Here is a 26,993-nt window from a genome sequence, read left to right on the forward strand (position 1 = left end):
ACTAAACAAATATTAATATATTTGCTTAGTGTAAGTAACAGATAGGAATTTTGTGGCAGCCCCCAAAGAAAGGGTTTTGCGCTGTTTTTTCGATATGATCGCGTGGGTGCATCGGTGCGTGTGTTTGTGGTACTTTATTATTATCGTTATTTGCCTAAACTAGCTAATATTGCCAACAATATCCTCTGCCATTAAGCCCCTACCGCACTTTTGCTTACAAAGACGATCTTACCTAGCAGTTATGCCTTAGGTGAACAGAATAAAACAGGAAAAAAACGAATAATCAGTTGTTTTTACTAACTGTATTTCATTCGCTTGGTATCTTTTTTAACATTTGTCAAGTTAACAATTTTCGCAAAATTAGGTTGGGGCGACCCAGATATTGCATCGTACGCTTCAGAATAACGATAGTGAAAGGTATCGTATAAGGTAACGCTTATAAAAGTGCGGCAGATAATTATGAGGAGAGTATAAAATATAGTTTTGATTCTTTAGATACCCGTTGCAGTTGATCATAGAATTATAAGCGAAAGTATAATTTTTGCTCTATCCAACGCTTTACAAATATCTTACCTATTCGTTATAAATATATCCATGTATGAGCTCATATAATACATATGTCAATGGAACTTGTCCTTTTATTATTATATGTAGTGAAATCCTCAATGGAGTATGATTTTCATTATAATATCCCTATAGTAATTGTCAATATAAACTAATAATATAATTAAACTAATTTAAGGTATTTCCCTTAGAGTAATGCTCCAAGCTCTTTTTGGTTCATCTCCGACGCCTTAGCTTCATTTGGAGCCATTGCTCGGCTCGAGTTCGTTCTGATATCGGTTTGAAAGGTAGTCCGCCGAATCGGCCATTTGCTGCAAGATCGCGTGAAGGGCGTGCAGGTGTACACGGAACGCGCTCGAAAGAGCCGCGGTGGTTGTTACCGATTCAGTGGTGTTATCGGACCCTCCTTCGGGAGCAGGGGCATCCGCGAAATCGGACAAAGAAGAGCAGTCATTATCTGTCTCCGGATCGGAGGACGTAGCTGAGCCGAGCGATCCGTCGCTTGCCTGACGCTTATGTGACGGCTGATGGGAAAGAACGAGAACAAAGCACGTAAAATAGTTTTATTCGCTATATATTGTAACCTGTAGTATAATCTTCACCACGATATATCCTATGTTATTATTTCTAGCTTAGTTAAGAGATATAGATATATACATATGTAAACGGTATCAGTAAAATATGTGTACTCGTTGCAAATCCTTCACAATTTACCGATAACGAGCACAAAGCAAAAATCGAATTTCTCGCGCGCTTCATGGCTATACCAAAGAAACAAAGCCACATCATCGCGTCGGTTGCTGGACGCAGCGCGATTTTTCAATTATGTCCACCTGGTAAACTCTCGATTCGGGTTAAAATTCCGATCTAGACGAAGTTTAGCCAATGTCTTGAATAGTACTCGGTTCTTACGATAATTAATACCGAAGATTATTGGCATGATTGTACGACGGCCCCAGTTGAACACAGAGATCTTCTGCATGATAACGATGACATTTTCAGGTAAAAGGTTCATTTGAATCGGCTCAACGAGCTCCGCCATACGAACCTAGTGCGCAGTGATAGAACGGACAATGTAGACGGGTGCCGATGGAGTGACCTTCAAGTGAGCGCACGACACTAAGGCACGAATATGGAAGATTGAGAGTTTTAGGTTCGTGTTTTAAACGGAACAAGTCGGACATGATAAGATAATGACTCGTAGCTTTCAGTCCGGATAGGTCAGACGATGTACAGGTAAATTACTTGGACTTTAAACTCCATAAAAACAACGGTACAATTGAAGTTCCGAATGGCTTCATTTTTCTGTGCTTGAAAAATGTGATTCAAAGCCTATAAGATTGATGAACTTGGTTCTTCACGTTATATTTTATGGTGTTTCATATCTGATTTGATTCGAAATTAAGTATACTATAGATTTTATCTAGTTTAATTTTCCTTTATGAATGAATGGACTGTTTTCGTTCATTGACTTATTATTATTAAGATATTTTTGTCTCATATCAGTTCGGTCTTAGGTCTTTCAAGCTATGCAGGGTAGCGATGAAAAAGAACACCAGGGGTCTTCTGCCCAAGAAAATTTGGACGACAGAGAAGTATTGAAAAAAGATGCGAAGTACACGTCGGCCAATCATCAAAATGACACTGTAGAGCCATCTGGCGCATTTAAAGGCGATAATTTTAAAAGGACAACAACGAAACCGTCTATATTTTTCAAGATCCTTACTGATGAAGACATTGACGAACGCGAACGAGAGCGTAAGGAAAAGCGCGAGCGAATTCTGCGAGAAATCGTCAGCCTTGAGGCTGCTCGAGTGGCTGAGGAATGGCGCCGACTCCGTAAGAAAAAGGTCGAGCTAAAGGAGCGACGAATGCGGGAAGTGATTTTCAGAGAGCTAAGTGAAATGTGGAATAGTGGCCAAGATATTCAACATCCCGAACAAGTGGACCCGCATATCCGAGGCGATAGCGGACAGCTGTCGGAAGAGAGCGCCCTGCGCAAACGACTGTTTTATGGTTGCTTTCGCGAGTTTGTTAATAACAATAATAGCCTTTTTAACAATAACAACCTTCTTAGAAACCATGTTTACGAGCAGAAATTTGGGTTCCGCAACTATCACAAACAGCGGTACCAGTCAGCAGAACAGACGCATAGTAACGTCCAAATGTCACGCGTTCATCATGGACATATGCATGGCTTAGAACGCCGCAGCAGCTGTAGCAACATCTTTAACAGTATGACCTGGACCGCCGAAGAGCTAAGAATCTATTATGAGTGTATGATCAAGCACAACGTATGGCCTCTACATTATACCGTGCAACACCAAATGCTTACATCAAGTCATCAAATTCACAGTCAATCGATTGAGGAACCGGGTACATCCAGACGTGGCTTTACAACAATACCTTTCCACAGGACGTTGAACAACGTCTCAGGAGAAGTCGATGAACTGCCAGAGCATTATGACAGAGCTCAAGCATGGTCGTCAACGTTTCCGATTGAAAGGTCGGTGACGAACACTGTAAGGCCGGTTCGTATGAAGAAGTACTTCAATCCGAATTCACGGCGTGGATTTTCGTCGTCATCGTCGTCGTCAACGTCGATGACGGAGTGTACCAGGTTACCGCCGTTAGGTCATAGTCATGTTACGCTTAGCGTTCCATCAAGTAACAACAAGATGCTAATTAACAAGAACGTAGCTAAGGCAGGTTTCCAGGAGAAAACCGAGTCAAGAAAGTCTGAGGAGAAGTTTTTTGTTGATGAACTGCTAAAAGAAAATGTTGATCACGAGCCTGTGTGTCCTGTCATTGGTGAAAATGATGACGTTGATCTATATGACGATTTGTAATAGGTTGCCGTCTATGAGGATCGGCTATCTTAGAACTCAGTAGCAGTAAAAAATTTATGACTAGAGCGCGGGAAAAAATTTAAACGGGGAGTTTTAATTTGTGTTAGCTGTGCCAGATGCCGTTTTGTCGCTGCGGCTTATAGTGAATAGCTAGTATTTACAGAAATTCATATTAGGAGACAATTTATAGATAGATATTATTTCGTGTAGGTATCGCAGCATTCACTCGTTCCTTATTCTTTTATTCGTTTCTATTGAAGTTCTATCGCAGTAATATGGTCTTGTACGAACTAACTATAGGCAAGGGGGGCATCGCCGTAAGTACGAAAAACCAGTTTATACGAAAGCGAACACAGGATCCGTAAGCTTTAAAATATACGCCATGACGAGACATCTAGCCACTGTAACATTAAATATGGTTACAAAAAATAAAACCGTCCAACTCTGCGACAAAACAGCCCATTTAATTCGATGTTCGTTGAATTCGTTTTTGCAAGAAGGCCTACAAACTACAACGATTCTTAATGAATAACGATCGTAGTACGTAACAATAATTTCGCTTTAATGAAGGGGCGATCTCGCAGTTCGGAAAACGTTTCTTACAACTGTGACGACCATATATAATATCAGGCGTTGTCGGTACGGCAATTACGTTATTGTAGCGTCATCGTCACACCTTCTCGACTCTGACTGATAAATTTCTGACTCAATTTTTCTATAGTAATAGGACAGTCATTAGTGAAGGTTGAAAGCGGCAACAATTCTATCAATTAAAATATATTTTAAAAGAATCGGCACGCCAAGACATTGTCACTTGATCTATTCCAGACGGGACTTGGCACTAATACCGCAATTATACTAAATGGTAACTGCTACAAGCATAAGAAAGGAACAAAGAGGTTTTTCAATATTCGCATGTAGTAGTCTTGTAGCGTAGGCCGATAGAGGACTCGCGCGAAAAATTTTAAAAAAAAAGTGGGAATTCGTTGAAGTTCTCATGCGCCAACAATAGATTACCAGAGAAGATTATACTGGAAATAGAGAATTAGTCTGTTACCAGGTTTTTGCTAAATGCAATTAAAGTTAAGAACTACATTTAAACGTATATCGTATTCCATGCAATCGTGTATTCCATGCAATTACTGCTCGTAGTAAGCTGGAAGCGATTCGGTAATTCAAACATCCTTTTCTGTAAGTAAAGTTCTATTCAACAAAAAGCTTTTGATTTAAGAAACTTTTGCGGTCAATCAAGATGCATGTACTTACTAGATTGTACCCGTGCCATCCTGAATACAGGCAGCCGATTAGCTACCAATTTTTTGCATTACTTTTTCGGGTTGTTATTTTTCAATTTTGTCATATTTGCGCCGCCAGTTAATAGAACGTAGATCAACCTGCTCAAGTTAACTGACCCAGATCGACCCACCTGACTCGTTACCGATGGTACGCGCAGGGCAGCGTTTGGGGATGACGACCCTAGATTAGACAGGTGACCCATGAAGCCTCCGTTGGAGAGGTGAGGTACTGCTGGATTACCGGTGCCCCACAGCAGTTCGTTCTTGGCTTCGTGCAGCATCGCAAAGCACGAGTGTAGGTCAGCCTGAAGACGTGGAGGATTACTAACTCCGGCACCGATAACTCCAGCTGTATTATCTGCTTCAGTTATCTCCATATCCCGCAACCGGCTAGGAACGAGGACTGTTGCGTCCATATTGTTCACGGCCTGTATGCACCCAAACCCGCAGATGGGCACCGACACAATTATAATACTGGGTTAGCATCATGTGGCAGTAAACTGGGATAGGGAACAAAGAAGCTCAATAGGGTGTGCCTGTCCTAGACGCTGGTTATGCACATTTTTTGTGCTAGATTGTCACGGTCAAAGTGTGTGGTAATGCTTGATAGTTGAAGGTTACAAAGAAGCTAGCTCCCAGATGAAGGAATCGATGGCCATAATCTAAAAATGTATAGCCGATTAAGTTATTATTGGTTGCTTTAGCGATTTTAGAAAAACGATTATGTTTACCTTAACAAAACGGTCCATCGCGTTGAGGACGGATTGCTGAGAGCAGATGATATCAGCGGAAACGTCGTTACTCCGACTTGCTCGGCGAGATGGCCCCTGTGAACGCTGCAACAATGATACCGAGCGAAATATGTTGTGAACCCGGCGTAAGCAGCTGCGTTTACCCATCGTAACGATCCGTTGTTTAATAACATATTTTACTGAACAATCTAAAAACGTCAGACTCGACATAGCGGTGCTGTGGAGGACGTATTGGGTTGGCTTATAGTAATTACATCCTTCCAATTACCGCTTCTACTGCTCGACGAACGAATCACTCACTCTTTGTGAAGCCTTTTTTTTTTTAAACTTACAGTACTTATTTCTATTTAACGTGACGAAATTCATAAATAACCTTTACGAGAGTTTTATATAGTATCTCAACATAGTGATGAAACCTTGTACCAACGCCAGATCGTCCGGCTTCTACGTAGTACCCGTTTCGTTCTTTTTACCTACCTGTGTTCTATCTACCTACCGAGAGTGTTCAGTGGCAAGAAACCTAATCGACTGACTTGCACCTAAATAATATGTTCGGTCCTTAGAAAGACGCTTTACCCGTACATTTTTCGAATGCAGTATGTCATGTTTATTTTACAATAATTAACGAAACAATTAATTATTAACACGAGATCGTTGACTTTTCCTTTACATACATGATTTTGCTGTTGCTGATGGCTATAGATGGCTGTCCAGAGTGAGTCGATATTTGAAACTCCCGTGATGGCCCTCTTAATACCGTCAGGTCCTATTAACTGCTGCTGTTGCTGCATACCGGCGTACGAGCAACGCCTTACAGCCATGAGGTTTTCTTAGGTCGTTAATGTTCGATGGCAACAATTGGAGAGAAAAACTAGGACGTTCCACCAGAGTCACCTACCAGTTAATCAACAACAATGAAAACACCAAATAATAGTGAAATAGTTGCATAAGGGCACGGCTAGCAGTTATGTATATATATTTATATATATATATATATATATATGTGTGTATGCAACAAATATTTCTAACTACTTTTTAATCTCGTTAGCTGTAACTTCTTTCAAGAGTACGACCCATTGGGGCTGGTTGTACATCTTGAAAGCAAGTTTTTAGTACCTTCTATGACGTTTAATAGTCATTTATAGTAACATCACTACTAGAAATTGGTGTTTTTTGTTTCAAGTTCCGTACCGCCATTAAGCATTGCGTCAGAGCATTGCGTAACAACACTCTTGCTACTAGATAACTATAAATATTTTATGACTTTTTACAAAATGTAACAATGGTGACACTCACAAGGTTTTTCCAGGCTAACCTGAACAATTCAGAACAGGTTTACCAAAATAAACTCAAAGTCTTTTTAAAAAAATACTGAATTTTCGAGCATATTTAGATATTACTTTGAACAATTTAATAATCTCTGCTTTTGGGAAGACTTTTTTTTTCTTTATCTGATCCTGCCGGCTGGTTTGGGACATTTATGCGTGAAGGCCGTTTTTGCCGTACCGTTAATCAGGGCTTAATTATTCTATAGGTTGGAAAAGTGTACACGCCATATAATAAATAAATGTACCTCTTGTAGATAGTTCAGGAACTATTAGCTAGTTTTTGGACGCACTACAATGAACAAGCGAACATGCTTGTATGCAATATAAGAATATAATAGACAAAACTTGCTTTTTCGCCACGTACCTGTTCCTATCACAGTTCAGATCTGGTTTGTTTCAAGAAAGAAATAAGAATGCAGTATCGAACAAACAGGAGCAGACGTCGAAATGTAACAGTTTCTTTTTTGAGCACAGATAACATATACGATGAGGAAACGCTCGCGGCTAGAACGTCAGCTGCTACAGCACAATAGATTGTCACTTGCTGAGGTGCACGTCCCTACTGAATAACGCAACTGAAATCGCTTTTGATCAGACTCGTACGACTACTGCCGTTGCGAAGTCGACAAGAACTGTCAGTCTTGTGATGGGCGACGGCCTCCCGTCGGAGTTCAAATCAGCGCCGGCCATCCGCGAACTAGTAACTATGTTGATGATGACGCCGGGCGCAATGCTTCGAGAGAGCAAGATGGGCTCTTATCGGTTACGGATGAAATCAACGGACGTGTTATATGTAGTTATCCCGTTTCTAGCTTTTTCGTGCGAGGGTAAAGCTGTCATTGCTATGGCTGTGGTTGACGTTACAGGCTGCTGTAACGCCGCTACAGGCCCCGTTGTAGCAGGTAGAGTAGGCGCAGTTGAGAAGGCAACTTTTCTCTTTCATCACCTGCTAGTCGCCCTTAGAGAGCGTGGACAACGTTTTTACACAGCATCGCTACGCGCAAAGGACAAATTCTAGAACGAAGAGCGTCATAGACCAGGCGAAAAGTCAAGAGAATGCACGTTGGTTACCAAAGCATAGACAGAAACGCTTACCAGATCAATTAGCCAGTTAATGTACACGGAATACTATAACAGTCCTTCGATACTCTTGATATTACTACTGTTTGGGCTGCCACATTATGAATCAATAGTGTGCCATAAAAAAGAGCGCCAATCTGTCTGCTCCTGTATGTAAATCATCTACGTAGTCCATATCTGATCTAACTCCACTGCGATCTGCTAGCCCCGTATCGTATAAATCTATTCAGTTCTTACGGGAGGCAAAGTGGCATGGTGACCTTAGAAAAAAGAGACTTGTCCAGGTGGCACGGTGAACGGTGATGGAAAACGGTAGGCAGAAAAAACGCAAGCACCTTTTGAATAGACGACAAACGAGCTAGAAAAAAAAACTAAGTAGTACAGATGGTGGCGCGGTTATGGCGTGCGCTGCCGAGGCGTTGAGTTGCATCCGTGCCATAGCGCAATGTGCTATAGACTAGTGCAAGCGCCTGCTTAATTCGTACGGGGTTAGACTGAATCGACAGAATAGACAGATAAGAAGATAGGAAAACTAACAAAGTTATAGGATAAGATAACTGGCTGATAGGTAATGACACCGTACTGTATAGATACGACGTCTGCGAAAATAGTTCGACTCCTATAACCAATGCAGCGCTTAAAACATGCTGATCCAAAGGCAAATATCGTGGCAATAAGGAAAAAAGCGGTATCAGTGTTCGTTGCTACAGTAAATAATATGGATGGATATTTTTTCTTAATGAAGATATTCATGAAAAAGCTTAAGCCGTAATATTTACAAGCTATAATCATAATAAGCAGCTCAAAGTATATTTGCCATTTAGCTCCAAATTATTCAAAACCGCGTTTTCTAGAATAGCTTCGAAAAGAACAATCCTTAGAGCGTGATCTGTCGAACGTGAACCTAAATCAATCAATACCTATACAATGAAAACTCATTCTTCCCATGCAGGTACACCCAGAATAGGCTATCGATTGATGAAATACGATTTCAGGTTTTTTTTTTTTTTTTGTGAATTCTGTGCTCAAATGTGCATCAATTTCTTATGCGTGACCGAACGTATGCAATTCACGACTTCTGTTGTAGTAAAATTGAGAATCGAAGGCTCCCTCTAGGCCGAGCAGAAGAACGACCAAAAATCTAGGTTTATGACACCTCTTATCACTTCCCTAGACATGCAAAAATCCTTATGAAGTAACGCCATCTTCTGGTCTTTTTCAAAACTGTGCGTATTTTACATGTGAATAGTACAAACTAGATGAACATATTTCCTCCGCTCCCCAGCGCAGAATGGCGAATGATGGATTTTTGTCGCTGATAGTTCAATACCCGTTTTTAAAATAGGACCAATTAAAATATAGCGTTGCGATAACTGATGTCTATATTAATAATGATAATATGATTATGACAATCAAGGAGGTTGTCGTTTCGTCCGTGGGACTCCCTATCATCTATTGTCAAATCTTCCTAGCCTACACTTGAACTCCTCAATCTTTTCGTTTGTTTACCACAATAAACAGGGAGTCGACTTGAAACTCATACGGTTTGGCATCGGAGCGGGTAGTTATAAGGACGTTTGTCACCACTAGCAGAGCAGTACGCGCCCTCCGACAGACGCGGAAAAAGTGGCAGGAAATTTTTGTCGGAAATCTATTTCCGCCCGTTGTAATTTTCTTATCGGAGACTTGACAAGCATGGATCCATATATCGACCTGATTTCGACGCGTTGGGCACATTGATGATCTCAATAAGAGTTCGAGTTTGATGAGAATGAATATCTACGTTTTCATAGGTTTATTTTTTTTATAGTTAGTTACACACGTAGATTGTACTTTCTATAGGTCCAAACAGTTATTTTAGTCTGATATTTATATAGCAGTAAATTTCAAACGCTTAAAAATTGGCGCGAACAATCAGTTACAGTTTCGAAAAGTGCCGCGCTTGTTACGGCTGCATGTCGCTGACAGAATAATAAGTCATTTACTAGGGGCAAAAAATTGTTGATTTTACGTTAGACATGATCGACATATAGTAGAAACATCAATAAATCTACAATACCTTTCTTACATATTTTTTTGTTTGGCAATAGGGGGTAAACTCGAAACTTCTGCAGCTGGTCGGCTAGCTACTGTTGATGCCAGCTGTGAAATGAGTTTCCTAAACAGCAACTGGGCTCATCAGAGAGAATAATTGGCTACTCGACAAAAACAAAACGACAGAACCAGCTGGGTAGAAAGTCGAGTCTACTATTTCACAGTTATCTAGTAGGCTAGTTTGATTGTCTACGCTTTGCTGCCTGAGACGCTGCCCAGTTCAATATAGTTATACGATAGTTGTATACGAACACCAAGGGTGCTCCATCCAATGCGGGACAACAAAGATTACTAACAGACACGCGAACGCTATTCTGAACAACTTGTACGCTAAGTTCAATTTAAAGTATCCTACTCTTAACAAAAAAACACGAACGTACTCATTTTACTTTAGAAATTGGAAAAATTTAGTAATGAATACTGAAAAACAATATAGCAAAATAAGACGATGCAAAATTAGTCTAGTAATGGCTACCTAGAAGAAAAGAATCTTCATTCTCTGTTAGTACGAATACTGTTTTAACTCTAACCTCGACCGTCTACTAACTGTATATTTGAGTTTTTTTTCCACTGGAAGCTTTCTATAGCTCCGCTCTGTGGCACTGAATAAATCTAAAAGCATACTGACTCATTGGGTGACCGACTGGTCTGTACAACACATTGAGCAGCAGCCAGTATGTCGGACTTGAGAATTCTTGTCGAAATAGAGTATTATTGGAAGTTAACAGGTGGTCATGAATATGCTTTTTGGCTATAGCTGTGAAACAATTTCAGATATTATATTTGGACTGGGCAAATTTTTACCGAGATAATTATATCGTAAGTTCACTGATTATCAATGCTGTATTTACCGTTCTATAAGAACTGGAACACATGCAAATCAATGAATGATATGTAAATAAATTTCGAATTGCTCGAACCCAACTATAAGTGAACTTAATTTGAAAAAATCTAGTGATGAAGGCGTAAGTTAGTTGCTGCTAGAGAACGCTCAGTGAGATCCACCAGTGTGCCGTCTGAGCGGAGCTTGGGATCGACATGTAGATCACTTTTGGCACGATGCATCCATGCCCTGTTCTAGCTAATACTAATTGTGTTCTATTTTGTCGAACCGTGACACGATTTGGAACCTCATTATAAAACATGCATCCAACAACAAAGCTTAACAAAAAGCTACGATATATAATTTGGACACAACGGATAGATGCAGTTCATGGTCCTCATTTCATAATTTCAGCAAAACCTGATCTTTGACTTAAACGTGTTACTCAAACGATCAAACAGTGTGCATCGATTTCGATCTGCGTAAAACTTTTTAACCATCAGCAGGATGCATGAATTTGCGTAAGATTTCTATGGGAGCATCCGGCGAAGATCAGTTAATCGGCAGATCGAATTCTGTGTTTCACAGCTAGAGGCATTTATATTTCAACACTGAAATCCGAATGTAGACATTGGGAGGAAATCTTTGTAATATATTCTGTATATTTAGGTTTTTTGGATCGTAGCGGAATTCCACTCAAGTCTGTTTTCGAACCCTCTATCGATTGGAATGGCAAGGCCTCGGTGCGCGTGAGCTTCATCGAGAACTTCTCGGATATAACGGAAGCAAGAATCGAACGAGCCGAAATCATCTGCGAACGCTCCATGGTTAATTATTTTAACAGATGTAGACTTGATTGTGCACCAGCACAACAAACCCATTCTAGCAATTGAAGAAATCCTAAGGGAAACCGCAACTGCAACTTAATCCCAGACAGATGATCGTATTTCTAAATAGTGATCAGAAATAACCGTAACTATTTTAAGCTTGATCACCTTTTATTGGTTAGGCTGGTTAACGCAGCCTTAGGTTCCCTAAACACCTTCTTCTAGCATGTGAAATGGCAAGCTGATCAACATATCAACTCAAGTATAGGTTCGTATCTGAATGATTCGAAGGACTTATTCTACACGGTTCTCACTCGCACAACCGCTTCTAAAACCGTGTTTTCAACCGTATCGTGTTGACACGCGCAAGCATCGGCATAAACATATGTATATTCTAGCGAATATTCGAGCGGCAGCTTCTAATCTGTATCGTACGAAGCAGATAGGCGACAGAACAAGGCCATCATTCTCCCTTTTGTAGTTCTATAAATAAATCAAGCGACACAGCGACTGATCTATTTTCAGAAACAACAGGATCATGCCTGGGCATCTTATCTATTCCGCAACGAGGTAGATACACCCATTACCTAGAATGATAGAATGAAACTTTTGAGAGGAGGGCAGAGCGATACACTTCTAGCATGACTTTGTTGTTGACCGTTGTTCGGAAATGTTGCACTCGTTTTAGCAAACTCAGGCTATTGTCTCAATAGGCTTCGAGAGGAGCGTCATTCGACGGACCAGCTGACGATGGAAGACGGCCACGGCGCCGGTACAGCAGCGCACCGTTAGGTTTTTAAGAGCCTAAAGGTCTGTGAATTTACTTCCGCCTGAGGTGGTTCGATCGGGAAAGGGAAGTTCATCGTGCGATCCCGTTATTGCCCGTGAGCATCTAGCAGACAATCCAAGACCCGCAGCAGTAATACGATTCTAATGCCTGCAGATATAGCAGTTAGCCGTTAGAAAAATAGCAACTGCAATTGCTACTTGCGTAGTTTGTTGTCTGCAACGCCTGTTTGCCGCGACGAAACATCACCGGAAGCAGGGATGGATCAGCTGCTAAACGGTAGGCCAAATCAGCTACCAGCGGAAAGACAAGCCAGGTTCACACCCTCGCCTGCCGCTAAAACGAGGAGAAAAAGCGCACGTTTATTGGCTGCGCTGCTGAGGCAACGGACGACGGCTAGAGGTTACAAAGGCAATAATACGGGTACAGGACTAAACGCCGGCCGGCCGCTTTACGCCACATGCAGCTGCTATTGTTTGTCAGTCGGACGCTTGCAGGTTCAGGCAGAATCTCCTGTTGTAGAAAAGATGAACCGCAAGAAACAAGCCATTTAGCCAGCGGCAGCGTTAGTGGAGGGTTCCCTGTAGGCGTGCACAAAGGTGGTAGAGAGTACATCGACATTCACTCGTGTATTGTACCAAACCAAGTCTAGGCTCTGTAATGAAGTGCCTCAGGTAGCATACGTACAGTGGGATCCAGAACGAATGCATTTCAACAAAGACATGTTAAGGTCTAGAAATGCCTGCTGGTTTTGCGTAGCTTGGGTATCATAATGACCTTTTAATGGATTTCGCAATTCGATCGGGCTGCAACCATATAGGTCAGCCGTGGCTGTCGTTAGAGCTTTCATCGATCTCCACATATTGTCATTCTGAGCGATCTACTAGATGTTGAGGTACCAGCTTTAAAACAATAGGAGCCTAAGTGCAGGAACCACAAACGAACTCGGCTAATGCGTATACATATATATTTAGTAAACTTAAACATCTTGTCTATATATATCTATCCATCTATAGGAAATTTATACATGGTGTTTCAAGAAATATGTATATGTATTTTAACTGATTATAACTTGGTTCAATATTTGCATATAATTAATATTTAAAATCGCATGTTTCGAGCTATTATCGATCAGGTCAATACATTTGTGATTACAGAACGGTGTCGATTTATAAACTTCAACATTTGGAGTCGTGGTCTTTTCTTGATTGGTTGCAACTCTGATATCTTTTAGTATTGTTGGTTTTCTGATGTCAAGGGTCTTTGGGACAAAAACCAATCGGCGTCAGGTCCGGGCTACGGGTATCACATAGGCCCTCCTCGTCCAGCCCATCACTTTAGAAGACTCTCAAGAAAATCTACCCTTATATCACGATAGTATTGTACTAAGCTCTGTTTGCTAAAAACGCAAACTCCTTCCCAATGCACGGTAAAATGAATTTCTAAGTAAATTCAGGTACTGTACTTATGTATTCAAGTATCACTGTATTATCAAAGATGGGCCACTTAAAGTGTACATATTTCTTTGAAACTCCGCTAGTAGGACAATTTTGATCGACATTTTTTCTTAGGAGATGTTACTAACACGTTATCTGTTCAAAGGAGGATAGCGATTTCTTATGCCCTAAAACTTTTATTTTTGACGGCCATATATGCTGATGGTTACATAACCATTGTTCATTGCTATTACACTTTCAATAAGATCTAAATCACTAGCCATTTTCAAAATATCGTTTGAAGATATTAGTATATGTAAATTCAGTTTAAGTGTCATCAGGACAAACTTAAGGTTTGGAGTAACATAACGACAAAAATTCCAAAAATGGAAGAGTCTACCAAGAGGTACAAAAAAACACACAGAAAGTCTTAAAATGATCAACCATTGCAGCTTACCTAGACGGTTCAATTGACAGTTGACATTCTTCGCTTCAAAACGACCGTTAATTTCTATGTAAAAAATGTCTTTTCAAGCCTGTGAGTTTGGCTCTTGGAAATTTTTTTCGGCAATAACCTCGACCGTCTATTTCGGACATAAAAGGAAACTAATAATATCGGTGGAGGCTCGCCCAGCGTGAATACATTGGGTAATAGTTCAAATGATGATAACGATGCACTGTTTTTAAACCCTAATAAGCTGTCTAGTTCTAAAAAAAAATAGCTTTCTTTAATACCACGAGTAGCGGATGAATATGTGTGAATAGTTTGCCGCAGTTTGGCCGACTTGGAATGGCTTACTTTTTTCCTCTATGTATATATACTAGTCGAAATGGACACAAGTTTATTTGTCTCCTCACGACACATTGTAATATTTACTACTGCTGTTCACTATAACTGGTGTTTAACCAATACGTGTGCTGTTATACCGATTTACTGCGCATGTCGAAAAATAAATATGGCGGAAAAATAAATTCTTGAGATTTTGATAAATATTAACTTCTAAAATTACACTTAAGCAAATTATAGTATGTTCCTTTTAACTTTGTAAAAGTCGGCTTGTTTTGGCTACCATTGGAGAGCGCTATAGACAATATTACTTCCTGTTATAGAATGTTTACGAATTAATTTGTGTATTAATAGAATAACAATTGTGTTTCACAGAAATTAACCAAACCAAAAGATTTTTTTAGCTAACAGCGTTGCTTAAGGTTTAGTTCTTCCCATGAGACATGGAGTCTAACTCAGGACAGCGGGTTTAGATTCGTTCTGCTGCCATCCTATTTCAGAAAAGCAAGTTATTCTCACTTAGGCTTGAAACTTTTTACTGTAGATATCGCGCAAATCCCGTACAATATTTCGAACAAAAAATCAAAATTGAATTCGCTAGGGTATACCTGTTTCGTCAGAGATTTTCATTAGCTTTTACCGCTCTACGCACTCACCTTTCACTGGGAAGTTTCGGTAATGCGTGATACACATCGATTGATGGCGCCTGGTGGCGCCGTAGATTCACCGAACACGAAATGCCCCCAATTCCGCAAACGTTGGGATTACGCTACTGTGCATTTGCCTATTCTGATAACGTTGACTGTCGCATGCAAACAACGCGACTGGCTGTTCAGCCGTGACGAGCGTCAAATGGCATTAGACTGTTTTAAGGACGAACCTGTTGGACTTGAAATAAAGCTGACAAGCAATTCTAACTGCTGTACATGGCTACCAGTATCGATTATGTACCGAAACACGTTATTATAAGGAGGAACTATCCTATTGCTTTGAAGGTGCTTTGGAAACTGTGTGTAGCAAGATCATGAAGATCTATCGCAAAAAGGGCACTAGATTTGGTCAAGTGTTCGAATACCCCATCATCAGCTTAAACAGTATCAGCAACTTTAGACCTATACATTACCGATGGCGAACGAGAATCGGCTGTGTTCCATCGCACCTACATCTGAGCCCTCAAATAGGGTACCATGAATGGTGCAATTACCTACGGCAAAGATACCGACAGATGCAACGTTGAGGAACTATTGTTACTTGGACAAATGACTACTCGTAATAGAACGGCCCAGCACTTTATAACTCATAGGGCAGTTCCTTCAGCATTCTCAGTCTATTGGAGAGCCATTTTGTAAAAAAAATCTGCATCTGTCGTGCGTGACTCGAACGTCAGTCACATTAAATTTTATGTGTAAAAGATGCTCGCGTATGTATATCTGGACAGGAAGATGCTACACCATGCTACAAAGTGTTGGCTAATACGCGTCGTCACATTATCAGCTATGATATAGAATCACCAGCTGATCGTTGTGCTACATCGTGCGCACTATAATTACATACTACGGAAACCTGCTAGAGAGGCGAAACTGGGTTAATGGCAGTTCTCAATTGGATAGACAAATTGGTAATAGTGTGCAAGACACACAATAACAACTCCCTATGGATTCATCTATTTTCTGTCTGGTGTAAGGCTAGATTTTGGAATCCTGGAGCACTGGTACGTTTGAAGTAGCGTTTAGTCGCGAAGTAAGATGAAACACTAACACATGTTCGCAGCATCCTTCAAAGCCGATTTGGCCACAAAAGCGTTTCGATAATCGCGTAAGCGGCATTACCCAAGCCTTCCTATAAAAGTTAAGGTAATTATTTATAGTTGTGGTAGAAAGATTTGCCCACGGTCAGTCATGATCGACCGCAATTTCATATATACTCATAATGCGTTGGTTCGTACCGCCACCGCGCCCTGGCCCATTCAGCTCATGGAATATAACGCGATACCATAATACCAATGAAATGCAATCTACATTTTGAAAAGCGTAGCTCTGGAACAGGCTAAGCTGTGATTAAAAAGAAAAACTAATCTGGATCTATTACCTTTTTTTGTCTAACTAGCGCTTGATAAAATGCAAAATACCAGGTCTACACGGCAGCCATAAACAGTAACGCTTTTTGAAAGCTCGTTAAAAAAGACCCTTGTGCATGTTCAAAGGTGCTCAAAGTTCAATAGTAGTAATCTTTAGAATCGACACTCCTTTGCTGGAAAAAGACGGCCTGGTCTGTGTGACGCCTGCTCCATACAGATTCATCAAGCTTTGAAATCTAGCAAATATATTCAGCGTATGCATAGGTAAACAGTAACTTCTGCTTCTAGGGATTTGTAATCGTATCGAAGAGTTACCATGTTTAATGTTATAATCTGCATCCAAAGGATTTCAATAACCAACAGACTTTAGCATACGCTGAAATAGCTATGACCGAAACGACAAGTAGTATTTTCTCGAGCAATAAAACTACAAAAATCAGTAAAAGAGATTCGTTATTTTATACGTGATTCGGTACTTCACCTGGTTTTGTACATAATGACTGAGCGTTAATAAAACCTAGGTTTTTTTATTCGACCTGAACACATTTGTGATCGGTCAATTTAGTGCGTTATCTTTAAGTAAGTTCGTCGCCAGTTGATCGCTGCACAGGTTTTATAAGCTTCATATTGGTCATCTTAGACGTCATAGGTGTGAAATATACTCGATATCTGTGTAAGGGAACTTTTTTTTGTCTCAGCCCTATGTTGGTATTCAGTTCCTACCAAAAAGACTTTTTCTCTATATAAGACAAGCACCAGCTTTTATGCATTAGGCACAGGACATATGCGGACGCAGGAATATTTATTTGTGTTCTAGCATACTAGCAACATTACACGCTCGATGTGACCAGGACTCCAATCCGAAGCTCTGTTACAAATCTCCTACTATTAGGAGGTCAAGAGTGATACCGATTAGTCGCTATCAGTTAGTGCGGTGGTAATATTCCAGTTTCGCGCTTATTCAATCAATAAATATTCACTAATAATTGTTGCTAGCAAGTTTGGCTTGTGGTTGTCAACATGAACAGCATTAACGTTTACGTGGGAGTCTTAAATTGAACTCGGGATCGATCGTCCGCAGGTACAGCCCAGAATATTGTATACTATAAATTTTATGTGGGATTTCTCGTCCTCGCGTGTTTTGAGCAGCTAACATTAGATATAATGAACCAGCTAGTGTTCTATTTATGCTAACTTGTTTACATGGTCTGACCGTCAAACTTTTTACTTGTGTTTGTTACTTATATATTCATTTTTGCCCTGTAGAACAGACAGGACCGTACACGTTAGCGCGGTATTATCATACACAGGATCCGAATTAGCAGGTTTTGTCATTGACGTTACAATTTCTAGTCAGCTCTTTCCTGTGGACTGTACTGCAATGGAATAAAGATTTATTGTAAATGCATACTATGTAATAGAATCTTGACAGAATTGGCCACCCAAACGATACGGGAAATTTATGCGAGATCCACAGTACATACATAGAGTGCTACGACTGAACTGAGATTGTTTTCGGCTGGTCGCTCGCGGCTATACAAATGCGTTCATCCGAAAATTGTACTACTAAACAGAAGCTCGTTTCGAAGAGCATGTTTTGCAAAGGAGAGAAACTTGCGCCCGCCACAGTGAAAACGATGTTTTAGTTATCGACCGAAGATCGGCTAGCGTCTAATGTTTTCATTCATGATGATCCCTGCAAACGTAGTAAATTTTTTTGGCTACCCGAAATCGGCGGTGCGCGGCATCGCAAGCAATTACGCGGCTGCGTAAAAAGTAGAAGTAAGTTCCGCTACAGGTTAACACAAAATCTGCCGACAAGAGCACAGTGCGGGGCCTGAAAATAATCAAGGTCGTTCAAAATGCACTTTCAGTGATCACTCTGTTTCGGTTATGGAATCGGTGAAAAATTTTCATGCGAATATGAGTACTACGTCATGGAAGGTTCACGAAGGCCTCGGACGTGTGTATCTACGCCTCATAAGCAATAAAAGTCAGAGGGATGCCCTCTAAAAAGCCAGGGCCAAAAGGCTTCATCGATACCTTTCTTTTTATCTTTTTCAAATTTTTTAGGAGTGGAGCAGCAGGTCGTCTAACGAGAAAAATCTCCTTGTCGAAGTAAACATGAGCTGCAAAAATCGCGGCTAGCCCGCTCACTGCCTAGAAGACGTTCTTGTTGTGCAGATTTGTAGTTACATCCTAAATATAGGCTACGCTGTACCACTGTACTTCTTTGAAAAGTCATTAAATTCATGCATTACGAACTGTTGTGTAATCTCTGAATATCTAAAGCGTCCAAAGCAAAGGCAGAACTATTCAAGCAAAACAACGCACCACTAAAACACCACAGTAAATATTTACGGTCGCCGCACGTTCTAAATTTCAACCCGTAATATTACGTACGGGGCGTAATTAAGCAGAAGTCGACAGGATATCTATGACAACAACGTCGATCCGTTTGTTTGTACCCGTTTGTTCGCAAAAGAGATATGCGAAACGTATCCGTGAATAGTTTAGATCTAAAATTGAAGATGGCTATTATCGGATTCGACAAAAATTGTGTGGAATCAACATGGCCGTCGAAGAGGACACTTACAGCGTACGCAAAAACAACGCTGAAATATATGTCTTCATTTGCGTATAGTCTTCGAAGCGACTCATAAGGGTATATTCGAATTTAGATGGTGCACTTTCCATATGGAAAAGGTATAGAGTTTTTTTTCCATATTGTTGCATGAATCACGTTGCGAGACACATGACATGAACGTATGAATATACCTTAATGAAATCGACTATGGTCTTTTGTACGACAATTCGAAATTGGTTTCTGTTTTCCATAATGAAGTGTCATAACTGCACTATTAAATCGCTCTTTTCCTGTTATCACTTTGCTCGACTTACGGCATCAACAGTTTTGCCTATTTCCCTCAATTTAGTCAGAGCCTCGATTACTCTTTTTGACGAAGATAAATTACGTGGCAGTCGACTAAGCAGTCTTCGAAGGCGATATGTCTATCGGTTGAATCTTTTCATTTGCATAACCTGCGAGAACTTCGAGCAGAATAGAGCAAAGTTACGCTGATACACGTAAGCCGTAGCTGAATATGGAGGCAATTCGTTGCACCGAAAAGTTATCTCGTGCTGCTTACCCTGTGATACGCTTGATGCGATCTGTCGATGGCAGGATCAGAGCGAGATTTTTCTACTTATTATCTAGTTTATTATTTTTTTACGGTGACAAAAATAATGCCTTACGCAAATTACTGGCCGAGAATGATTTATCACGTCTGAGAGTAGTGTCGGACCTATGATCTGTGCTTATTTAGATATACATTTCTCCTTGTTTGTCAATATGCTTTTTTCAGTCACTAATTCAAATCAGGACGTTCGGCTGCCATGCAAAGAGATCCATGTAGTTGGACGGTGGAATATCGACAGTGAGCACAAGGTATATGTGAGTCAAACAGCGATCGGTAGCCGTCACAGCTGCGAAGAATTATAGTTAGATAATAATAATAATAACAATAATTTTTTGTCGTTAGTTCAATACATGGCGAAATGAACCGTCTTGGCCGTGGTGTTGGCAGCGCTGATGTTGTCGTTGAAAATGTGTCTAATGATACAGTAATCTAATTCTTCCCTAATAAACACTAAAGGAAGATGACATAACTAAAGGAAGAAGAAAAAAACATGACGAGGACAACAAGTAGCAAACAAAGACAATAATAATAAAAGGCTGTATACCTGAAAATCATTCCAGTGGCCGTACATCATTCGTATTCGTTAGGTAAATGAAAGACGCTGTTTCAAAGTATTTTAAAGTAATATATTATAGTTGTATATCTTTTCGCTATATATATATATATATATATATATTTTTTTTTTTTCTCATTATTGTATTACGCCTGGCATTGGCCGTTTTTTGGATAAGAACGTACTTATTCTATAGATACCAGTAAATTTATGGGCGCTCGAAATTTTCATTGGTTTTGTTGGAAAAGTAGAATGGTTCATTGTGAGTTAGATTCTTGTGAAAAACGTCGCCTACCCGACAAGTGATGGCTAAGTTATAATTGAAGCCTTTCGATTGTAGCAAATGTACTTTCTAACGTCGTAATAACAGTAAATATAATAATGATATCATCAGCTCGGGTCTGTAATATGTAGGCATCGAAGAGAGAAATACGCATTTCCCCATAACGTTCACATACTCAAGTAAAGTACTATCGATTGTGTTAACCATGTGTCCTTGGAGATTTCCCAAATAAAAAAAATGCTTCTAAAATAATAAATTTTCTGACGCCAAAGTTGAGACGTTGCACTATCGTTGTTGCAGTAAAGGTAACTGTTCACCACTTTCAAACATCAAATAACCCTAGGTACAGACGAACCTCATCATAATATTTGCTATGCTTGATCTAATGAAATAGATAAATGGAATAAACTACGAAATACAATAGACGTACTTTTTTGTATCTCTGTATCAGTCCTGTAGCAATCCTCAGGGGTTGATTCAATTTCCTGTGACTTTTGTCGTCCATGATATACGGGATAAGCCAGGAAGTGAAGCAGAAATTCAGTCACTCGGGCATTTTCGTGCACTAATTTTGGTATCAAAATTAGCCTTGCAGAAGCTTAACCCTCCCGAAGTTTAGCTGATACCATCGAGGAACCGATGTTCTTTTTTAGATGAGGCGCTACGAAATACTAGGGGAGAAATTATACACAGCTGATACCATAGAGAACGCCACTCACTAGACAATATGCAGCTCCCTATCGTATTAAGCCGACGACTACTATTCAAATCCAAGTAAAGCAATCGTTATATAACTGTGAACATTTGTCGGACGCATATAAGTCAAGTGTCATACAACCATCTGCTCTATTTATGTACATAGGTCGCTATTTTTTGTCTGCACCAGTAGAAAACACGCTGCTCTATGCAGTACAACACTGAACGTATTGCCAATTGAACTCCTTTCCAATTTCTGCTAGCTGTTACATATAACCATACTTACGAGAAATTAAAACCCTCTTATGCGCGCGGTTGAACTCTTTATGATGAATAGGTTTCCCATGAATCTTGTACGCTGTGCACAACGCGTTAATCTATCAAATGTACACATGAGGGCCCGTGATTACCTGTCAGTATCTCTTTGCGTTTCAGCGGAATCTGCTGCTGCGACAATGTTTCGCCGAACCGACCGATCTTCTGCAATCGTTGGCGGTGGTTTACGATTCAGCCCACACTCGTTCCGTACCACACTTCAGATGTTGTCCAGCCACACTAATAATAGATGCTTTGCCAGATCCGCGTACGGATATAAGTCGTCTCTGGTATCCAGCGAGCGCAAACGCGTTTTGTTAGCAGTGCCAGTGTCTTTTCCACTACATTGTCGCTACCAAGCCAACGAACTCGGCAAAACCGTTCAAGTCAAGCTCAATGAGACTCAAGCGAAAGACGAAGCTCTGAGTAATTTTACGGAAGACTAGACAAGTCGTCACACAGATATTTCAAGACCTGTGGTCTATATTATCGTCACAATGGAGGCCGGCGTCAGCTTGTCGAACGCCGAGGGTCGAAGCGACTTACATACATCATATAGGACCAGCTTTGGCTCAAGCGATAAGGCAGAGTTGGGTGTGCCACGGTGTCCTAAGGGCTGGGTGGGGCAAACGTGGGGTAGGTGTCCGCCGTCATTTCGCCTCCGTGTCAGCGAAATGAAGCGAAAGGAAGTCAGCGGCCAGGAAGGAGAGGGCACTCAAGCTCCGGCAGAAAAAGCCGGTCAAAGAGACAAGATGAGATCACACATAAACTGAATAAAAATATAGCTCAATCGAATGATAAATATGGTTATAAGTAAATTTCAGGCCTTAGCTTGTCCTGGCTTTTGGAACTTCTGCGGTCTAGATAGCGAGAAGATGGCCTTACGCTTAGATTATACATTTATAGAGAAAACCGTATGACTAGCCCTACGTTTACAGTGTGCACTGTACTGTTCAACAAGGGCAGACCTTTCGGTGTTCTTTAAGTTCGAAATGACGAGTTAACTCGTTCTACGCCTGGGGTCATGCTTTCATTCTACGGAACCGTTGGAGGAGTTATCTGAGTATGAAATTTTGGAAAGACCGAACTATTTCTCCCTTTTGACAGTAATTTAAGTAAAAATTAAAAAAAAAGTAATTAAAAATCTAATATATCTAATGTTCTGCGTACGTTTCGGTTTGCAACAACTCGCAGTATCAGGCCGGACCTGTGCTTGTCAATACTTAACACTGGATACTTTCTAGGCTAATGAAAGAATACCTACGAATAGTGTATTCCAATGGCTACGAAATCTTACCAGATATTCTAATAATGTCCAGGTATTTTAGCGCAAATGCATTAAAAAAAATCTTATTTTGATTTGCATAATTTTTTCCCCTGAACAGCTGGTGTCATTTCTTTTCTGACTCTACTTCCGCATAAATCTTTAAATGAATCCTTATGATCTGAACAGAAAACGTTAGCTTAAAGATTTGTTTGACAAAAAAAGGCTCAGTCAAGCGTTACTACTGCTACCTTATAGTTAAATATCACTTCTTTCATAAGGTTCTAAATATAGGGAAAGCTAGGGGTCATACGAGTTACTGCGTTTTCGCTGACGTGGCAACATCGACTCCCTTCCGAGCGTTCGAAACGCACGCAGGTCAGAAATTTCGTGCCATTCGCTTTACTAGATTTCTCGAATTAAATTTTAAAACGACGGCTTACATAGAGTAATGATGTATTTTTTCGTATTTCATTGGATTCTTGTCGAACGATAAAGAAGCGAAATAATCTGCTCGTCATTCTACTACGGTTTTACCAAGTCATGTTTTATAAAAGTCATTATATCAAGTTGTACTATATGGCCGCCCAGGGAGCTATCTGGGCCAAACTGAGGCCTCTACATTTATGAAAAAGGATAAATAGATGCTAATTTCACAGACAAATCAACAGAAAAATGGTCCTAGGGTACAACTCAGCTACGTAATACCGCGTACATACGTATTTACATCAAGCTAAATTAGGGTATCTTATTTTTAACTTTACCAACTACGTTTGACATCTGGTTGCCTTTAAAAGAAGTTTTGACGACTGTATTGGCAGAACGCAACATACGCACAAAACAATATTATCGATATCTGAAGAGAGTGAAACTACGTTGGCAAAGATTTTCTCTCCTCTGACACCGGCTGACAACAACCGGTGCCCAAGAGGAGAAAAGATCGGACCAGTATATTTGTTGAAGACTCTTCTGTCACACGACCTAAGCATTCATTTTCTAGAAAATATCAACTAAGAACACCTATTTCGGTAGTTCGTGTAGTAGCGGGCCGATGGTCTCGTGAAACAAAGTTTGCCTTTCAACAAAGTAGAGGAGAAAATGTTTTTCTTCCTAGAAATGACTGTAATTACATTCGAAAAAACGATGCTTTATAATAGCTGCTAGCTTAGTCAAGCGAGACTCATCTACCGTATGTCCCGCTGAACGCTGTGAAGCCGAGTTTTCAATGGCGCCAGCACCGACACACATCTGCAAGTTGCGCTCGCTTCGAGAAGTGAAAATGTACGCACCATTCTCTATACCCAACTAAAATTTGTATAATGATTATAGTTATGCGTTACCTTGGTATAAAGCATCAAAGAAAAAAAAAGAACAGTTTATGTATGCTAGACTCCGATTAATGATTATTCATATTTCAATAGGATGATTGCTTTTCGTGCGAATGATGCGCTCACACACACTATACAATTTGTTTGAATCGCTCACGAGTATAGTGGAGTTATACTCAGTGAGTATTAGAATCAGACGTCTGAGGCAGGATCATCGTTTCAAGACTGCTACAATGAAAACTCTATTTCATATGTATCTTTGAAATGTCGAAGTTGTATCTATCTGGAAAAGAGCAAATTTTAATTTCGAAACAAAACTAAATCGACAATTGCCCCCTTGGAGCCTTATCAGCACTTCTTCCGCATTACAATGAAAGAATCTATCACACTAGTAAAACAGTATCGTAACCGAGCGCCTATGTTTACCAGAGGGAGAGGCATCAAAATAGAACCTATTTATTCAGTTTTAGCAACTGTGGGCAGCATCCAGACTTAAGATAGGCATTCGTACCTCTTTTTCTAGGTGTCAATATTGGCAGTATGGCAAAAGCCATAGCTCTGAAGTGGTATTAGAGATACGTGCATATTGAACGCTACCTAACACTGTCTCATTATTACATGTTCAACTACTTCTAATATACTTTCAATAATCCAGTTAAAACTTGCCCAACGTGTCCGTTTGTGTTATTATTTCATTAGCCTGCTTCGCCTATTCAGTTCCTATTTAAGTATACAGCGGCTAATTACTCATTTAACATTTCGTACTTATCACGAAAACCTCACGCACATCTAGTAAAATGGCGTTAAATTTATCAAGTGTTACGCTGTTCGAGAACAGAATACAATTTTGATTTTTCTTATAGGAAGAAAAATTAGACCACTTTTGCTGAATTTAAGAGAAAAATTATCTTGTGTTTGTTTTTCTATGCGTGTTGCAGTTTGTTAATATTATGAGCGGTGTTCGACCACAGTGATTTCGAAATGTATTCATCGTCTAAATTTTATTGTCTTTGTATCCAAATTGTTTGTCTGTTTTTTTTTGAGTTGTTTATGTAAAAAATGTTATTCAATTTTTCATTTTTTGGCCATTGTTTACACGCCAGATAATCACAACGATGGCGTACCCGAGAGCCTCATAGTATTGTTACCAGGGAACTACAGTATAGGCCGGGCAGAAGACCCCAGTCAGAAGGTTTCTATACTTCTACCTTTTTTTACATGAACCCGATTTTTCCAAGATATCACGTGTTCATTATAGTTGTCTTTCAGTCTAAACAAGCCTACACAAAAACGATTACAATAATTACTGGAGCCTTCAAAATGGCCCGAACATTCATACAGCATATAGCTCGTATCAATCTGTAGGATTAAAAAAACATGCCTGATTATCATGGTTATAGTAATTAGTTTTTTTCTGTTTTTTCTTTTTCATTTATTTTTTTTCTTTAATGTGTTTTTTCAACGCAAGGCTCGTGCTAAAAAAAACTGCTTTAATTTAATTTGTAAATAGATTTGTCAAATAACTAATAAGGACTTGTTATTAACCAGCATAAAGTATCCTTGGATTCTTGGCCCATACTTGTTTTGTCTCATAAACATCAATGTTGCGTGGCCGTTGCTAGCCTCTAGACTTCTATCTACTTCCAATGCGGGCATATTTCTAAAAGGGGTGTAGACATTCAAATCACAGCTTCGCGAAACAATTTTTTTATTATTGGAACTATACAAGAGTTGATAAAATTCTGCTAACTAAAAAATCGGATAATATGCGTAACGGGAAGTAAGATAAAGGAGAAATGCTTACTACCGATAAATGCGGTAAAGTTTCATTACTTGAATCATTTCTAATCTATTTTTCTGGTAAAATAGGCTTTTTGTTATTTTTGTAAATTTAATCTAATTTTCTTTTCTTTGTACAAAGTGTCTTTCAATCGACCAATGCGGCATGCTCACGTTCCTAATTTATGATATTTCTATTTAATTATATCTAACAATATTTTTCACATGAATAATATTATTGCTCTTGATACGGTAATATTTTTTGGAGATCTTTACGTATAATTTCAGTATTGGACTTTTCACTTACATTTGCAGTAACATTTTTTTTTTTCGTCTTCTAATTTTCCATCAACATTTAATTAGATCTAGGCAGATTTTTGATTATTCAACGAACCATTCATTTTCTTCTGGTTATTTTACTGGCGTAAAAAACAGTCTCGAGATTCGAAGATGCCGCTGTACTCTTTATTACGAACAGAAATGTTCTTTTCGCTGTACACGAGCGCTATATAGTCAAGGTGTTTCATTACGGTACATGTATTACGATAGTAATCGATCTTTTGTGACAGAAATGCATTTGTGCAGGTCTGCGTTTGTAAAATAAAAACAGTATTACGTGTCCAGCCATTCAAACTGATTATACATATTCTGCATTCTTAAAAGAACAATGTAACAAATCTCTAACAAACGCAATAGGCCTTTATTGCTTTTATACATGTACGTTGTGATGCAGCAGAGCACTGAACACAGATGTTCAGTGCTCTGCTGACTTTATCGCCTTGCATAGACGGTGACACTAAACCGCCACGTGCGATGCCTTTACCCAAATCGTAGATCTGCAAAACTTACAAGGTGAAACAAAGGGCGAACCCTTAT

At 39.8% G+C, this 26,993-nt stretch overlaps 3 protein-coding genes across 11 annotated transcripts; 2 read left to right on the forward strand and 1 right to left on the reverse strand.

Moving 5' to 3' along the window:
• Positions 1 to 612: 612 nt before the first annotated feature.
• On the reverse strand, positions 613 to 21,981 carry LOC111252480 (mid1-interacting protein 1A-like). 3 transcript variants are annotated; one of them, XM_022810457.2, is made up of 5 exons: positions 21,842 to 21,981; positions 6,135 to 6,354; positions 5,440 to 5,544; positions 4,840 to 5,136; positions 613 to 1,088 (listed from the first exon to the last, which is right to left on the reverse strand). In XM_022810457.2, the coding sequence occupies exons 2-5, from the start codon at positions 6,279 to 6,281 to the stop codon at positions 801 to 803; spliced, it is 837 nt and encodes a 278-aa protein (XP_022666192.1). In that variant the 5' UTR covers positions 6,282 to 6,354; positions 21,842 to 21,981; the 3' UTR covers positions 613 to 800. The 3 variants fall into 3 exon arrangements, with proteins under 3 accessions (XP_022666192.1, XP_022666191.1, XP_022666190.1); XM_022810456.2 differs by lacking the exon at positions 21,842 to 21,981 and adding an exon at positions 15,279 to 15,664; XM_022810455.2 differs by lacking the exon at positions 21,842 to 21,981 and adding an exon at positions 7,153 to 7,530.
• Positions 976 to 3,885, forward strand: LOC111252479 (uncharacterized). Of its 4 annotated transcripts, none has more exons than XM_086993418.1 (3): positions 976 to 1,112; positions 1,567 to 1,800; positions 2,071 to 3,885. In XM_086993418.1, exon 3 carries the CDS (start codon positions 2,094 to 2,096, stop codon positions 3,411 to 3,413), a length of 1,320 nt encoding a protein of 439 aa, XP_086849544.1. In that variant the 5' UTR covers positions 976 to 1,112; positions 1,567 to 1,800; positions 2,071 to 2,093; the 3' UTR covers positions 3,414 to 3,885. The 4 variants fall into 4 exon arrangements, with proteins under 4 accessions (XP_086849544.1, XP_086849545.1, XP_022666189.1 ...); XM_086993419.1 differs by having other exon boundaries at positions 982 to 1,116; XM_022810453.2 differs by lacking the exon at positions 976 to 1,112 and adding an exon at positions 1,146 to 1,400.
• LOC147754936 (uncharacterized) lies at positions 8,115 to 25,012 on the forward strand. 4 transcript variants are annotated; one of them, XM_086993441.1, is made up of 4 exons: positions 17,338 to 18,481; positions 18,574 to 19,405; positions 20,065 to 20,147; positions 21,867 to 22,569. In XM_086993441.1, exons 2-4 carry the CDS (start codon positions 19,381 to 19,383, stop codon positions 22,065 to 22,067), a joined length of 309 nt encoding a protein of 102 aa, XP_086849567.1. In that variant the 5' UTR covers positions 17,338 to 18,481; positions 18,574 to 19,380; the 3' UTR covers positions 22,068 to 22,569. The 4 variants fall into 4 exon arrangements, 3 of the variants coding, with proteins under 3 accessions (XP_086849569.1, XP_086849567.1, XP_086849568.1); XM_086993442.1 differs by having other exon boundaries at positions 18,773 to 19,405; XM_086993443.1 differs by lacking the exons at positions 17,338 to 18,481; positions 18,574 to 19,405 and adding an exon at positions 8,115 to 8,180 and having other exon boundaries at positions 21,867 to 25,012.
• The last annotated feature ends 1,981 nt before the right edge of the window (positions 25,013 to 26,993 follow it).

This window comes from Varroa destructor, unplaced genomic scaffold (genome assembly GCF_002443255.2).
Source record: "Varroa destructor unplaced genomic scaffold, Vdes_3.0 BEIS01000006.1, whole genome shotgun sequence".
Taxonomy (NCBI): Eukaryota; Metazoa; Arthropoda; class Arachnida; order Mesostigmata; family Varroidae; genus Varroa; species Varroa destructor.